The sequence below is a fragment of the Candoia aspera genome, chromosome 4, assembly GCF_035149785.1.
Source record: "Candoia aspera isolate rCanAsp1 chromosome 4, rCanAsp1.hap2, whole genome shotgun sequence".
Taxonomy (NCBI): domain Eukaryota; kingdom Metazoa; phylum Chordata; class Lepidosauria; order Squamata; family Boidae; genus Candoia; species Candoia aspera.
The window spans coordinates 5,966,404-5,982,271 of record NC_086156.1 but is presented as its reverse complement, the minus strand read 5'-3'; the positions used below and the strand labels follow the sequence as shown (position 1 = coordinate 5,982,271).

At 40.1% G+C, this 15,868-nt stretch overlaps 1 protein-coding gene across 1 annotated transcript in view; it reads right to left on the bottom strand.

Annotated features, from left to right (window-relative positions):
- The window catches only part of LOC134496139 (sodium channel protein type 5 subunit alpha-like), a 90,573-nt gene that overhangs the window by 67,781 nt on the left and 6,924 nt on the right, over positions 1-15,868 (bottom strand). Inside the window, exons 3-4 of the mRNA XM_063301895.1 lie at positions 9,381-9,470; positions 6,700-6,828 (exon numbers count right to left, since the gene is read on the bottom strand). Coding sequence (XP_063157965.1) covers positions 6,700-6,828; positions 9,381-9,470 — 219 coding nt within the window. The remainder of the gene's footprint in view (positions 1-6,699; positions 6,829-9,380; positions 9,471-15,868) is intronic.

The following is a 15,868-nucleotide window of genomic DNA, read 5'->3' as shown; positions in this document are numbered from 1 at the left end:
CAGAATACCACTGCAAGATATCCAGATTTACAATGAAGGTTATTCCCATGGGAACTACCCTGACGTTATGCGCAGCCAGTTTGTACAACAGGCCTGGTTACAGTCTTTGTGGAGGTTTAGCTGTTGACATCAGAGCTCATGCAGAATGAGCACCACTTACAATCAGCCTGCTGTGGTCTCCAAAGCATTGTATAAAGACCAACAGAGAGAGGATCAGAGGAGGAACATTTCTATGGTGGCTTTCAGGTTTGCACAATGCAAGAACCATCAGCTAAGCAGAATTGGCACACTATGCTATGTCACAAAAGACAAACTGTGGTGAAAACCAAGTCTAGCATGTTGTACTTAGGTAGCCACTAGGTGTTTAAACATTCTTGTTAAGCATGTACGAAAACAACAATGTGTACATTATTCCCCTGATCATGTGGTATATATAGCTTGTGCCAGGATGCCAAGAAAATGTATAAGAAATAACTAGTATCCCTCATTATATTTCAGACTTTCCTGGCTTTCCTTGTCTCCTTTAGCCTAAGCCAGCATTCCCAACCTGATGCTGCTAAATAATTAGGCTACAATTCCCATCACCCACTCAGCCAGCCAGCACTGTGACTGAGGTGATGCAAGCTGTAGCTCAGTGAATCAGTAAGGTGTCAAGTTGGGAAAGACTGGCCTAAGTATGATGAAAGGGTAAATGTCAGAGGATCCTTTTATGTTAAAAGGATTCCACCAATGAGACATGGGCACCTACATGCATTTGTGCCTGCCATGTCCACAGGCATCTTTGAGTTTTGCCCATAGCGTCAGGTTGAAGTATGGAAGCAAATGAAAATGCAAAAGCAATTAATGAGGGATGTTGAGATCAAGTCTCAGGAGGCAGATGGACAGACAGCAGACAGGGAAGAGGCAGCAGAATGGAACAGACAAAAGAGCTGGGAGGATCAAAAAGTATATCGGAAACGAGCCGGGGAAGAACAAGAAACATGGCAGGCTGCCTTGCACCACCTGAGATCAAAGGACTCATCCAATTAAAACCTTTGGTTGTTCCAGCACAGAATTAGCTAGGTTTGCATCACTCCACAGATCAAATAAACGTGAGATTTGTAGCTTGTGGTTCAGCCATTATCTTAGCATATGATGTAAATCAGCTGTCATAAGATTTGTCTGACTATTACATATTATGTGAATATGGCAACTGTACTTTATTCTTCTGGATTAGAGTTATAAGGTTATGGTGGAAATTCAGCCAATGTCTTCACAATGTCTTCTCCCAAACTCCCATGCTAGGTTAACTTGGCAAAATGTTCAACTCAGGGTCCCAGCAGGTGGCAATATCTAGCTGACTTTGTCTGGGCTCAGAAGCTAAGCAGACCCAGGTCTGGTTAGACTGTAGATGAGACACCATCAGGAAATTCCTGAGCTGTTGGCTAGACTGGAATGACAAACCACTTCCAGCTTAATCGACAAGGTTCTATTTTGTCTCTTATACTATATTAAATTATTGGAGGAAATCATTTGAAGCTTTGAAGTAAAAATGCCACCAGTGTGCTGATGACATCCAGCTCTACTGCATCCTACCTCTAAAGAAGCTATCAAGAACCTTAAATTGCCTAATCTCAGTAATGAGCTGGATGAGCAAGAACAAGATGAAATTAAATGCAGAAAAGATGGAGGTACTGTTGGTAAAGAAAGGCTGGACTCTATGATTGAGATAAGGCTTGTTCTGGCTGAGGATCTACCCCTCCAGAAAAAGCAGGTTCTTAATTTGGGAGTGCTCCCTGACATCAGCTGTCACTGGATTTGCAGGTTGTTGCTATAGTGGAAAGCATGCTCCCCCAACTACTGTAGTGCAACAAGTATGACCTTTTTTGAACTGGTTAAATTTTGTGACAATTATCCATTATTTGGTTACAGCCTGTCTCATACCGCAATACATTTTGCCTGGGGCTACCCTTGAAAATTGTTCATGAACTGCAATTGGTGCAAAATGTGGCAATTTGGCTGCTGTCCACTTCAAGGTACTGGGATCATATGGTGTTTGTACTGAAAGTTCTGCATGGCTACTAATTGCCTGCTGGGCGCAAAGTGCTGGTGTTGACTTTTTAGAGTTTTAGCTTAGTATCTAAACAGCCTAGGGCAGGACCACCTTTCCTTCTGTGAGCCTGTCTGGTGGCTTAGATGAGCAGGAGAGGTCCTTTTGAAGTTGCCCCAGCTGTCAGAAGCATAACTATCAGGTACCAGTGGTTCTCTGGTATGGCTCCCAGGCTAGATAATACGTTCCCTAAAGAGGTGCATTTGATTCCAACTCTCTCAGTATTTAGGAAGATGATAAAAATGTATTTCTTTTGCCAAGCTTTTGGGTGTTAATTATTTAAGCAACTTATTTTAACTTTATTTGGATCAATTTTGCTTTGTTTTATATTTTGTATTTTCTTATTGCTGTAAGCTGCACTGAGTACTGGAATAAACAGAAAGGCAGGGTATAAATTCAGTAATAAATAATAAATAACTTCAGACAAGAATGAAGCCACAGAACAGACAGAAGTATCACAATGACACTTGCCTGGTGAAGTCCTCATGCACATAATTATGTACATGCTTCCTGACATAAGACACAAGTACATAAGTCAGAATGGTTTCCTCATTTCTCCTCCAGAGGTTGTTGTCCCAGTCTGGGTTATTTTAAATTGGGGTTTGCCCGTCTTACAGCTTCATCAGTCATTAGGCTTGAGTTCAGTTGATGAGAAAAACATCAGGTCTCAGGGAGATGTATAGTTCACATTGAATGAGGAAAGCAGTATATTTGCTTGGATTCCCATTCTATTTGTCAGGAAAGGAGGCAGGCACATAGCATTGGAGAGCTGCAGTTGCTACAGCAACAGCTATAGGGTCTTGGGCCAGGACTAGTATAGAGACCACTTGTTGTGGTGGATTTTGTCCCACCTGCTGGGTTAGCTGGTCCACTACCTGGGCTCACCAATCCATCTGGGTTGCCACTTGGTTCTGCTACTGAAGGAAGACTCTTTGATTGATGGTTAGCAGGGTTGCTTGTGGGTGTGTAGCCATTATTTAATTTGACTTGGCAGAAGGTTCTCAGTCATAAGTCAGCTAGATTTGCCTCTATTTCAGACAGGAATGAAATCATATATACACAGAATACTTGCAGACTGCAGTACGCAGAGGTAAAACCATTCATATAGGTCTATATTCTAAGTTTAAATGTTTCCTTCTACCATTTTGAATCAATGGATCTTTAATTATTCTCTTTATGACCTTGGTGAGTACCTGATTTTTGTTGAGATAATAGTTGTCTCTATCTTGGAAATGATTGGTTTCTGCCTTATCAGTTTAATTTGTTACATTCTGTCTCATCCAACATGGCCAATAGAATGAGATTTGGGGAGTAATTCAAAACTTCTGCATCAGTTTGCAGACCCTGGTTCTACACTGACTAACAATGGGTTTCCAGTGTTTCCATGAAGAAGCTTTACTGCTCCTACCTGAAGATGCTATGGATCAAATCTAAGACTGTCTGCATACAAAGTAGGTTTTCTATGTATTGTCCACTAGTGAGATCCTTGAGTATCTTGCTTTAAAAAGGATTAAGAGAAACTGGAACTGGTTCAGAGAAGAACAATGATCAAGAGAATCTAGGAGGGAAAGCTAGACACCAAGTTCTGTGATGAGAAATTGAAGTATCTAAGAATGTTGAGCCTGGTGAAGGGAAGACTGAAGAAAGATATGGCAACATTCTTTAAATACCTGTCACAACAAAATATCTGTCACAAACAAGATAACGAAGATCTGTTTCTCAATTGTTCCAAAATGCAGGTGTCATGTTCACTGATTCAATGTAGTTTATACATTGTAACGTTTCACATGCCATGGCGCTGACACATGTTTCTGTTTGGGAGGGAGCTGCTGTGAGACCTTGTACCAAGCTCTGTATGTGAAATCAGTACAATGGAATGTGTTTGGGTTATTTTCTCTGCTCAAGGACTTTTCCCACAGACCATCAGAAACCATTAGGAGCACCTGGGATTGTGGACTTGAGAAGATTCTATGGGGGGCGGGGGGGGGGGATTTCATTTGCACCGAGGGTTTTTAGTTTGAATTTGACGGGCTTTCATCATTCTCATCTTTCTCTGTGATCCTGCATACTATTCTTTAGTAAATCAGATATCTTTGAATTCCTACTTATGAGTCTGATGGTGTTTTAGAATAGGCAACCATTACAGCAGGATATAAAATCATGATTTAAGATATAGGAAGGTAGATTCCAGCTGAACATTTGGGGGGAGGGGGGAGCAAAACTGAACAGTAAGTGCACTTTAACAGAAGACTCAATTACTCAGAGAAGTGGTGGTCTCCCCCCCCACTGGATGTTTTCAAACGGCCATTTGACCGGAATGCTTAAAGTTGACTAGGAGATTAGACTTGATGGCCTCCAAGGCCCCTTCCAACACTAAGATTTTAGGAGTCTTACAACAGTACATGTAGCTGAATGAAGTGATTCTGCTCATATTTATTAATGTATGATTGTGGGATCCAAGTCTATTTTGTCATTACTTTGAAGGCTGATGAAAACTGAATTTACACACAACTTATATGTCTCTCACACACAACCAGACTCTAAAATGAGAAAAACACATACACAAATTGGAGCCAGAGAGAGGGGCAGTTGGAGGCGAGAAGGAAAGAGAGAGGGGAAGTATTGACCATGCAGGAGAAAAACTGTAACTGAGAAGGACAGCTATATTAAGTAGGGGATACTTACTCCTTCCCCAGATATACTATAAAAGCCCCCAGCACAAATTAAGCATTATAAATCAACTCAACAGAGTATGCCAACAGACCTAGGAGGAGCAAGGGGTACACAACAGCCTTTCTAAAATACAGAGTTTTGTCTTCTAAGAGAAAGGAGAGACTGGGAACCTCGAAAAGAATAGCTGGGATGTTGCCACTACTATTGTCCCTAGCATTTGCCATTTTAGGCTGGTCCCCTTACTCTGCCTAATAGTAGGTCTGGTCCTCTTCTAGAGGCAATTGTGTTGGGAGCTGAATCTTTAAAAAAAAAAAAAAAAAGCTACTTCTATAGCAATTCTGGCTAACCAATTTTAATATGGATTTCCCAAAATGAGAAAATGTAGGGGACAAATGAGGAGAGTAATCCTGCATAGATTTGTTGCTTCAGTCAAACCCAAGATCCTTTATTACTACCACAGAAGACCTGACAAAGTCATAGCTGGCTGGCTTTTGCACTTCAGCCACAGTCCACCTCAATGAGGTGCCTTGCCTTGCAGAGGGGAGTAACTTTGACATGACAGGGCAAAGTGCATCATAAAGGCAAGACTTTGATGAAGACTTTGATGAAGCATTGAAGGAGGAGTATGGGTGATCTGGCTGAATTAGCTGTTTTGCTTTGATGCACATCCAGATCTTTTAATCACAACAAGTTCCACAGGGGAACAATTCTATTTCGCCCCAGATTTGGGCCCAGTGAAATTTCTGACCTTTTCTCCATTCCTGCACATTTGTTAAATATTTGTTTAAATGTTTAAATATTTTTTTAAATATTAAAGAAGTTATTTTCCTAATATGAATTTTAATCACTTTCATTGGAAAGATCATGTCTATAGACCTAAGTGCAAAGGTCTGGTTGATTCTCATAGACTTGCAATGGATTTGGTATCATGGTTTTCAGATACCACCACTCCCACTCAAAGTATGATTGAATTCACATATGGGTCTAAGCTGTGATTTTTTTAACCATGCTTTATTGAATAAACTACAATTGGCTTGCTTCACATTACAAATAAACCAAGCAAGCCACATGATGACTTAGTTGGATTTGTGAACCCAAGCCAATTCCTCATATACAGTAGGAATAAACTCCTTCCTGTTCAATTTCTTGGGTCTGGAGACAGGAGGGATAAAGTTTTACACCAATTTAGCAATGATAGCTTTTCCAATATAATGCTGAGAACTGTAGACTGTCAGAGTCTCTATGCCACAAATTTATAGGGGAATCTCAACGGAGGCAAAACCCTCTCCTTTTGAAACTACAGCTCCCAAGGGATCCCTACAGAGAAGGAATCACTTTTACATTTGTTTTATAATGGACACAGAAGCTAAGCAGGTTGCAAATTGCTAAGAAATCTATTTAAAGAATCTAGTCTGGACTTCAGCAAAGGAACCGTTTGAAATCTGACACTATATCAAAGCGTTAGAGAAAAGATGCCAATAGCAAAGTCAGCCTTTAACATGAGCCAAAGCAGTTATATGCACTATTCACTGTGGCTGATATTACTGTTACTAATAAAACTGTCTGCTTCTCTGGGATATGTTTCAGTAAATTGTGAATTTCCTTTGCAGCAAGTTATCCAGTTTAGTTAGTTAAATAGGTTGCCAGCAAAATCTACAGCACCATCTCCAAGCATTTCAGATGAGTTGGGATGACCAATTCCATAATGGTCATGCTGGCTAGGGATTATGGGAATAGTTCTTCCAGCCCATCTAGAGGGCAGCAGAATGGTAATGGCTGACCTAAAGAAGTTCATTCAGTTCCTTGCTCCAAAGCTATCAAAACACAAAAATAATTTTCTAGGAAGGCAGGGGTGAGCAATACATACTGTAGTACCATAAAACTTCAATAAAGCTCTGTCCAGGGAGATGGGAAAAAAATACAGTAAAGTTACTTACGCCATGACAATAACAGAAAAATCCAGCCAATTCCATGGGTCTCGAAGGAAGGTGAATTCAGTCATACAAAATCCTCTGGCCAATATTTTTATCAAGGACTCAAATGTGTAAATAGCAGTAAAAATATGCCTATAAAGAGTTAAGAATCCAAGAAAAAAGTGAGAGTATTAGCAACTGACAGGACAGGAAAATGCCATAAATGTCCATTTATCCCTCAGTATCTAGTAATCTGCCTGAACCTATCGGCCACTTCATCAAAACAATGCCACACTTTCAACTCCTGACACTGCCCTAAAACAGACCATGTTTGAAACTGTTTATACATGCAAACCACTATATGTTCAGGGGTATTGCAGGCTGAAAATTGAGATACATCGTCCAAAAGGCTCAAGGAATGTATTTGGGACATGTTGCCATCAGAAGGACTAAGTCACATGCATGCTGCTTTCACTGATATGTATCCTCTATACATACACATGCACATACACACAGAGAATATGTTCGTGAAAATGCTGCTGCTACCATATTCCTCCCCCAGCTACCATCTCTCTTTATCTTAAGTTTTACCCTAGGGCCTGCCAACTACTACAATTTTCAATATCCTTTGCCATTGGCCATGCTGGCCAAGGCTGCCAGGAGTTGTAGTTCAGCAATGCCTATAGGGCCTCGTGCTTCAAAATGATTTTAATTTAATTGCAGCTGAGACAGCCCAATTTCTTTCAATGGACTGAATGGTCATTCCATTATAAACCAGCTGGAAGTGCTGATAACCTTCTTGTGAAGTTATTTTTTTGTTGTAATTTTTTGCTCCTGGCAAAGCCAGTGTGGCTATTTTAATTGAGATTTGGCTTGCTATTTCACTGGTGCTGCTATCTTCCTCTTCCATGGCTAAAGATCGTCTAGTCACTTAACTGAAACAGGAGTAGATTGGCTACAACTGAAACTCAGCAGCTACTGATTTGCCACTAGGTCATTTGCAGCACACTAACCCACTTTTCAGTATAGGCATCTTGACAATGTGAAAGTCAACCCTGGGCTAAACTACAATGATTCATACTATCACTTTAGAACAGTCTTCCCCAATATTGTGCCTTCTGGTTATTTTGGACTGCAGCTCCCATTTACCCTGGCAAGTGTGGTTCAGGTATCATGGAAGCTGCAGTCCATTCATCATAGATACCAGGCTGAAATAGGTTGTCATAGCTGGGGAGTGGAACTGGGAATGTGATTTTGCAGGACAGCAATTGAAATCTCAGGAATTTTCTCCTCCCTACCACCAGTGTTCATTCTGGCTGAACCAACAGCATGTAACTATCAGTCATAGTTATTCAAGCATCTGATTTTCTCTACTGTGCATTCTTTTGGCCTGCATCATTTTCAAGTACTGTATCCGCCAAAGGTTTTTTTAAAAATAACAAGAAATGGCTGACATCTATCAATTGTATCCTGAATTCACAGAACCACACAACTGGAAGGGTCATTAGTCCTTTTAGTCCAATCTTCTAAATCAGCTTTCTCCAAACTGGTATCTTCCAGCTACACCTGAATTGCAAGTCCCAGAATTACCCATCTGCATAAGCAAACAGGACATAGAATTCTGAGAGTTGCAATCCAACAACATATTTGGAGGCCACATTGGGGAAGGTTGCACTACCGGTAGTGTTTTCTCTCTTTCTCTCTCTCTCTATATATATATATATGCATGTGAGAAACATAACAACCCACAAATGGCACAAGGTGGTCTTTTAAAACAAATCTCAAAATCTCAAACACATGCAACAGTAACTATAGTTAGTGTTTCAAAAAAGAAGAGAAATATGCCCCCAGTTTTAGAGGGTTTTCACTGCGCCTGGAAGTTGGGGCTGCCCGCTTCGTAAGATCCTGCCTCAAAGGGCATTTTGTCCTCTTTCCTTCTGGCGCCCATCGTCAGGAGCAGATGGCTGTGTTTATCATCCATCAGTCAAAAACAAAAAGTGTGCTCTGGTTGGCGCAATGAGCCACACTAATTGTTTAATGCACTGCACTTAGATTAAGCTTTTGCATCTGGTATCCATTTCTGTAAGAACTTCTAGAAGTGCAATCTTGTTGTACTGAATCTTCATACAAGGTTGCAGAAGTATTTATATATAAAACTCCAGTTTGTTTATTTCTATCACTCCAGCATTACTTTGAATGAAGAGATGGCCTATGTGGACCCTCATCCCAATTTTGCAAAAGAAACATGTCTAACTTCTGCCAAGAGTGCTCTGTCTCTATCCCTAGCAGTGGCTAGTATGCACTTTCCAGATTCAAAGATCAGAGTATTATTAGCCTTGGGATTACAGGCGCCTCTGAAAAAAGTTCACCTCTCCAAAGGCAATATGATTTATCTGAATTAACTGTGTTCTGACAATGCACTTGATATACACTCCGACAAAACACAGTTTAATCATATATTTTAATAGATACTAATTCAATCCATTTTAATGCTTTAGTTTTCAATAAATTTTGAATTTGTGATGCAGCACTTGCTCACAACCACACGTCACCCTAGAGAACATAAACAAGGTGATCACAGGAACATTGCCAGTCCTCACCTGCCCACTCCCCAACTCCAAGTAAATTATATGTAGCAGGATTCTAATATTATGCAAATACAAATAGAGAAAAAAATGGAGAAAAAGTTCTGAAAAGATACTTACTCAACATTTTTATTCCAAGGAGGGAGTTCGGACCATGCCATGAACACACAGTTGGTTAAAATAGTGCACATAATAAACATACTGAATAATGTGAAAGTATGAGTCAAGGAAATAACTTCAAATGGGTTTTGAATTTTAAAAATATATTTAAAAATGAGCCTTTCACACTTTCATTGTTGTGGTGTTGTAATGTTTTTCCTGTTTCAGTTTCTATTCATCCTCTCCATAAAATGCAACCCTTGTATTTGCTACAGACATATGTACAGTATGAGTACAGACACACAAAGACATATAATTTTGGTTGAAGCTTACAACAAATCACACAGACAGGACAATAATTCTGAAAGCAGTGGTCAAATATTGCAAATATTAGGCTCATCTAGTTAGTCAATGAATATTCTTGAATATGTTTCAATATATACAAGCTTTTCTCAAATGAAATCATTTCTTTTGGGATAAAAACATCTCTGCTATTTATGTCATTAAGACCCCTGCTGCCTCTGGTGAATTCAAATGTTGCTGAACTACTGCTCTAAGAATCCTTCAGATGTGGCCATTATGACTGTAATTGGTTCAGCAATATCTGGAAGGTCTCAAGCTTACCACTCAACTGTACGCCCTGGGGATATGCCACAGGTTCATACTGACAGACACACCTTTCTGCCTTCGCATGCTGTTACAGTAAAGCCACATTCAAGTGAAACTTGACTCCTGGTGATTAAATGGGCAAATCCAGGTAGTTTTCTTGGCAACAATACAAGAATAACTTTGCCACTGTCTTTTCCGGGGGTTTTTTTAAATTCCCAGGACTAGCCTTCAATTTTCTTGTGATCTATCATCTACCATCTAAGTACTAACCAGGCCTACTCCAACCTAGTTTTTTTTCCAACTATTTTAACTAGAGCCAGCTCTACTGTTGGACAGGGTGAGGTAGCCGTCATTAATAGCTAATTCAGGGTTCCATGAAAGGGCAGCAAATGAATTTGTTGCTCCAATTTATTTGAATTGGAGTCGCATTTTTATTGCCACAAGTTGCTTGTGGAATTTACTGCCTGGGGTGTTGAAAATCACCAAAGGGTGGCTGGTGGGGGACATTTGGAAACCTTATTCCTGCTCTAATTTAAATAGCAAAATCTCTGTGAAAGCATTTGTTTTAAACCTTGACATTATCCTAAATGCTCAAAACCACTAGTTTTGCTAAGAACCAAAGATTACTCTGTAAAAAAAAATCTAATTTAACATGAAAATGAGCTAGAATAGACTTATCAGTAGATACATCAATATGTATAAAAAGTCTGATATAAACCTGGATTAAATAATAAAATACACTTTCTTCTCCATAGGAACTGTAAGTTTGCTTTTTATTACAGCCTAAAATAATAATGTATAGGTGAAGCTGCACCCATATGTATATTTTCAGTAAAAACTGATGCTTCATACTCCCAAAAAGTGCCTAGAAAAAAAAGGGTGGGGGGGAGAGAAGGAAAGCCCATGGAGATGGGCTGCAAAATAGCCAACTTTAGCTTCTCTTAAAATACATTTTAAAATGGTCCATGTTGAATGGGAACACAGGTGTGGTGGTGCCAATTCAGCATAAAAAAGAAAATAAAAATGATTCATAAAGAGGAGGAGGTAGGATGGAAAGAGAGGACCAAGCAAACAGAAGTTTGCTTAAGGAGAATAGGGTTCTCTTGCACAAATGCTTGTAAGTGGCACCCTAATTAGTAACACCATTGGTATACACCTGGCTCCAGATAAGGAAAAGTGACCACTCCCTGCTCCAAGGAACTTACAACCTAAATTTAGAAAAAAATTTAGAAAGTTGATAGAGGAAATAGGAAGCTAGATAGCAAGGGATGAAAGTAAGAATGTACTCTGTGTGTGTGCGCGCACACGTGCGCCTTCTTCCCCAATCTGGTGCCCATCAGCAATTTTGGGACTGTAATTTCTAGAATTCTCAATTCCTTTATAAGCATTATAATTCAATAAAAATGGTGGGTGGGTACAGCCCTGTACATTGTTTGGAAGTGCTCCAGCTTCCCTTTTCCTCCAAAAGACACAAATAATCTGAATTGTTGGATATCACCTTACTGGTCTAGAAAAGATGGGGACCAACCTCACCATTTTGTCCTCTAGTAAAGAGGCATGTTGTAACCGGCCATACATTGTCTAATGTTCCCAAAATTGCAAATGTGGGGACCCCTGTCAGAGGCAATGATATAACTTGGTATTCACCAAGAATTGTTGACAAAGCCAAAGCTGTCCTGTGTTCTACTTAATTATTCCCCATTTGGCTTAATTAATCAGTGGCCACATCCATCTGCCCACACCAATTGCCTTCTTTTTATGCCTCCTGACACACTAAAATTAAGACAGAAAATGGCATTCCAACCTTGGGTCAGAAAACACTATCTACAATACAGTTAGATCAGTGGCACAAAGTGAACTTTTAAACAGGGGTATCCCTTTCCACTGTATGGGGAAGAAATAGGAGAAATTGGATATTTTCTTTCCTGCCCCATATCTATTCTCAAAAACTCACTGGGTTGCTAACTAGCCTGCTAATTCCCACATGAAAACTTAGAAACTAATAATTGGACTCAGGAGTAAAAAAAGTAATCAAAAACATGTTCCACTCCTGGGATCTATCTCTCCCGATGAATAGTTGTAGAGAATTGCAGATGGCCAGCATCACTTTCTGCCATGATGACTTGGTGAACATTTATTTTTATAATCTAGATAAGCAGCTAGAAGCTTGGGGTCCCTATTCAACTCCTGGGGGATCTCTCTCTTCCCCTCTCACTCTTCCCAACCACACTCCCAAAGAAGATCCTTTCCTTACATGCCTTTCTCATGACTGAGAACACAGGATGTTGGAAGGAAGTTACTCATGTGGGTGAAAAGGGAAGGAGTTAGTATCCTTGTGAATTCCTTTGTGGACAGGGAAGGATTAACAAGCACATTGCTAGGAGCTGGTTGGCAGAATCAGTGTCACCTGCCCTTTATCTCTTGTTTACTCAAAATATGAAGTACAGTTAAGAAACGCATTCTGATTAGGGATACACAGAATATTTCTTTAAAACAAAACATTAAATTCCAGCTTTGCCTATTGCACAAAGAGCATATTGAATTACAAAGGTGTCAGCCTAATGGAGTTGCAGTGCTTTTCACCCAGTCTATTGTCCAGGACAGCAGGAAACCCCTGAATCCAAGAACTTTAGCTTCTCTTAAAATGAATTTTAAAGTGGTCCATGTTGAATGGGAACACAGGTGTGGTGGTGCCAATTCAGCATAAAAAAGAAAATAAAAATGATTCATACAGGAGATGGAGGTAGGGTGGAAAGAGAGGACCAAGCAAACAGAAGTTTGCTTAAGGAGAATAGGGTTCTCTTGCACAAATGCTTGTAAGTGGCACCCTAATTAGTAACACCATTGGTATACACCTGGCTCCAGATAAGGAAAAGTGACCACTCCCTGCCCCAAGGAACACTTGCCTACACTAAAATGAGAAAATGGAAAATCCTGTTCCTGTCCACATGTTTATGGCACCTTCCTCCCTCCCTTCCCTACTCATTAAGGGTGACTCTCAGCCACCAAAAGATTAGTCATTCCTGCCTTATCAGCTAAGCAACAGCTCAATATTCAAGAAGAAAAGCCTACACATGTCTCAACTGGACTCTTTATCTTGTAGATTTGGAAGGGCTTCAAAAGTAACTGAGTCCAATCTAATGCTAATGAAGGAAAGCTGCTTATGACCTTCCTGACAAGTTGTTATCTTCTAACAAAAGAGTACCCTACCTTCCAAGGCCATTTTTATCAACATCATGCCACTCCTACCAGCAGGAAGCTCTTCCTACTGTTTAGGTGGAATCTGGCAATTCAAGCTCCTTGGTTCAAGTCCTACCATCCAGACCAATAGAAAAGACATTACTCCATCAGCTATCTGACAGCCCTTAAATCTTTCATGACAGCTGTCATAAAATTAAATCACTTCTCCATGTAAAACATAAGCTGTATGTAAAGAATTTAAAGCTGAACTTGGGGAAGGTATTAGAGAACATGGGAGAAAAGGAGGAGCAAGCTGTTAAGGGGGGACTTGTAGAAAGGATTACACAGTCCAGAGACAGAGGGAAGCCTGAGAAAGATACTTAAAATAACCCAGCCTCAATTTTTTTTGTGTAACATGGAACAGAGAGGAACTTGGAAATGCTTTCAAGACCCTCTTAGTCTACCTTATGACAGTAAACAGCATTCCTGGGATCCCTGCCATGCCTGTTTTTTGACTTGTCCTACTCAAAGTCTGACACCCTACCACACAGTGCCTGCATTTCCCCACCACTACCAATTCTAAGCAGAATTTTCACACTGCTCTGTTGCACTCACCAAGTGTCATCACCTTCCCCTTCTTGAGCCAGCCAGTGCTCCTTCCAATTACCCAATGGATGGGGGCTAAAACGATACTCAGTACTCCACCCCTTCTTATTCTTCACTTGCCAGGGTGACTATTCAGGGGCAGAAAAAAGAAAGAAGAACCCTGATTGGCGGCTGCTGTCCAGGTCAGCAGCAAAGCTGCCCTTTGGTGTAACTATGAAGATGAGACACAACAGCCCGTTTCCACCTGGAGAGATGGGTAAATGTCTCCTGGGAAGCAGGAGAGACACAAATGGGGAACCACCCATCCTGCAGCTCCAAAGGAGGTGCTACTAAACTGCCTTTGTAACATTTACTTTGGAGCTGAAGTCCCTCAGAATTTCTGCACTAAGTGGACAAGACAGGAATGAGCAGTTCCCAGGCTCACTACATCCCAACTACCTCCCATGGTCTTGAAGAGAGCAAGCTATCCGTTGACTTGGAAAGGTGGGAGGAAAAAGCCTAGAATTTAAATCCTGGAGCACAGCCATATATAGAGACTTTGACTGTTGAGAACTAGTCGGCAGATATTTTGTTGCATGTGGCTTCCTTCTTCTCTACAGTAAAGTAATTAATCTACTGTAATCACATAGGGTCTGCAGGGGGAGACAAAGAACAAATGACAGCATGTGCACCATGATATCACTGTGCAAACAATATTGCTTACACATTTACATTGGAAATTGTGACACAATGGCATAATGGTGTCACTCGCATTATGACGTTGTAACATACATGTCATTTTGACTTCATCATGACTTGCAACAGACACCCGTGCTGAGTCCTGTTCACGAGCCTTTTGTCAAGAAGCCAGTTCTTGAATAAGGATTGGTGTCTGAGGAGCTAAAATTTCCCACCATTCCTGGAGGAAGGCCTGACATTGCCCTTTTGTGGCTGTCTGTCCTGAATTCATGTAATTCCCTGGTAATTAACTGCAAGTAGCCTTTATGTACCTGGTAATCCTATCCAGGTAAAATGGCATAGATCTTGTCCAATATATGCCCAGGTGAATGCTCAAATGAAATAGAGCAGTGTTTCTTAAGTGTTTTTCTCTCAGGATCCCTTCCCATTTTTAAAAATTATGGAGGAACCCAAAAGAGCTTTTGTTTGTACAGGTGATATTTATTGATATTTACTATATTAAAAATTAAAACTGATGCATTTGCTGCCACTATTGCTTCTCACAATTGTTTGATGGGATTTTAATATTGTATTATTCTTCAACATAGGCTGGCAAATAATTTTGATTTTGCAGACCCCTGAGAACATCTTGGGGAGCCCCAGGTGTCCTAGGACCACACTTTAAGAAACACTGAAATAGAGAAAACACTGAGAGCACAGAAATCTTTCACTAGGCCAGTTTTACAGCTCGTTTAAAATATTATGGGTACCAAGGTTTGTTTTCATATACTGTACTTTCAGATCCAGTCTTCCCACCCCTCCCCCCTGCCCCACCACTCAGGAGAACTTGGAAATACTTCTCCTCTAAGGAAATCTAGTTGTAGGAGGCATGAATATACACAGAAGCATTTGCAATCACCAAAGAGCTGTTCAAGTATTGCATGCGATTATGTGCCAAGTTGAGTCAAGTTTTTACTTTTGTTTTTTCATAAAGCAACTTTATAGATTTTATGATAGTGAATATATGTTGAACTACTTGAGAACTGCTTGGTGATATTAAAAAAAAGCCAGAAAAATTGCTGAATAGAGTCATATTATTGTCCTCATCAGTCATGAACCACTGTGAATTGTGTACTGCCATAAATGTGCATATAAGTAAATCTGCTTTGTCTTGATAAGATTAATAAGGCTAATAATAAAAGAAAGTAGAACTAAGCTCTCCTCATGATTAACAAAATAAATTATCCTTCATGGTTTTAAAAGATGAGAAATCACGCAACCTTGCTTGAGTTTTAATTTAAATTGTTTGCTCCTTTCAGGTAACTTAGTAGAGATTTTGATTTGTTACTGTTTCAACTAGGGCACCTGACACATGGTCTGCTCACAACTCGATTCAATGTTTCTTACAATATGAGGCAGACTTATCAAATGCAGATTTATCCTGCATGAGCTCTGTC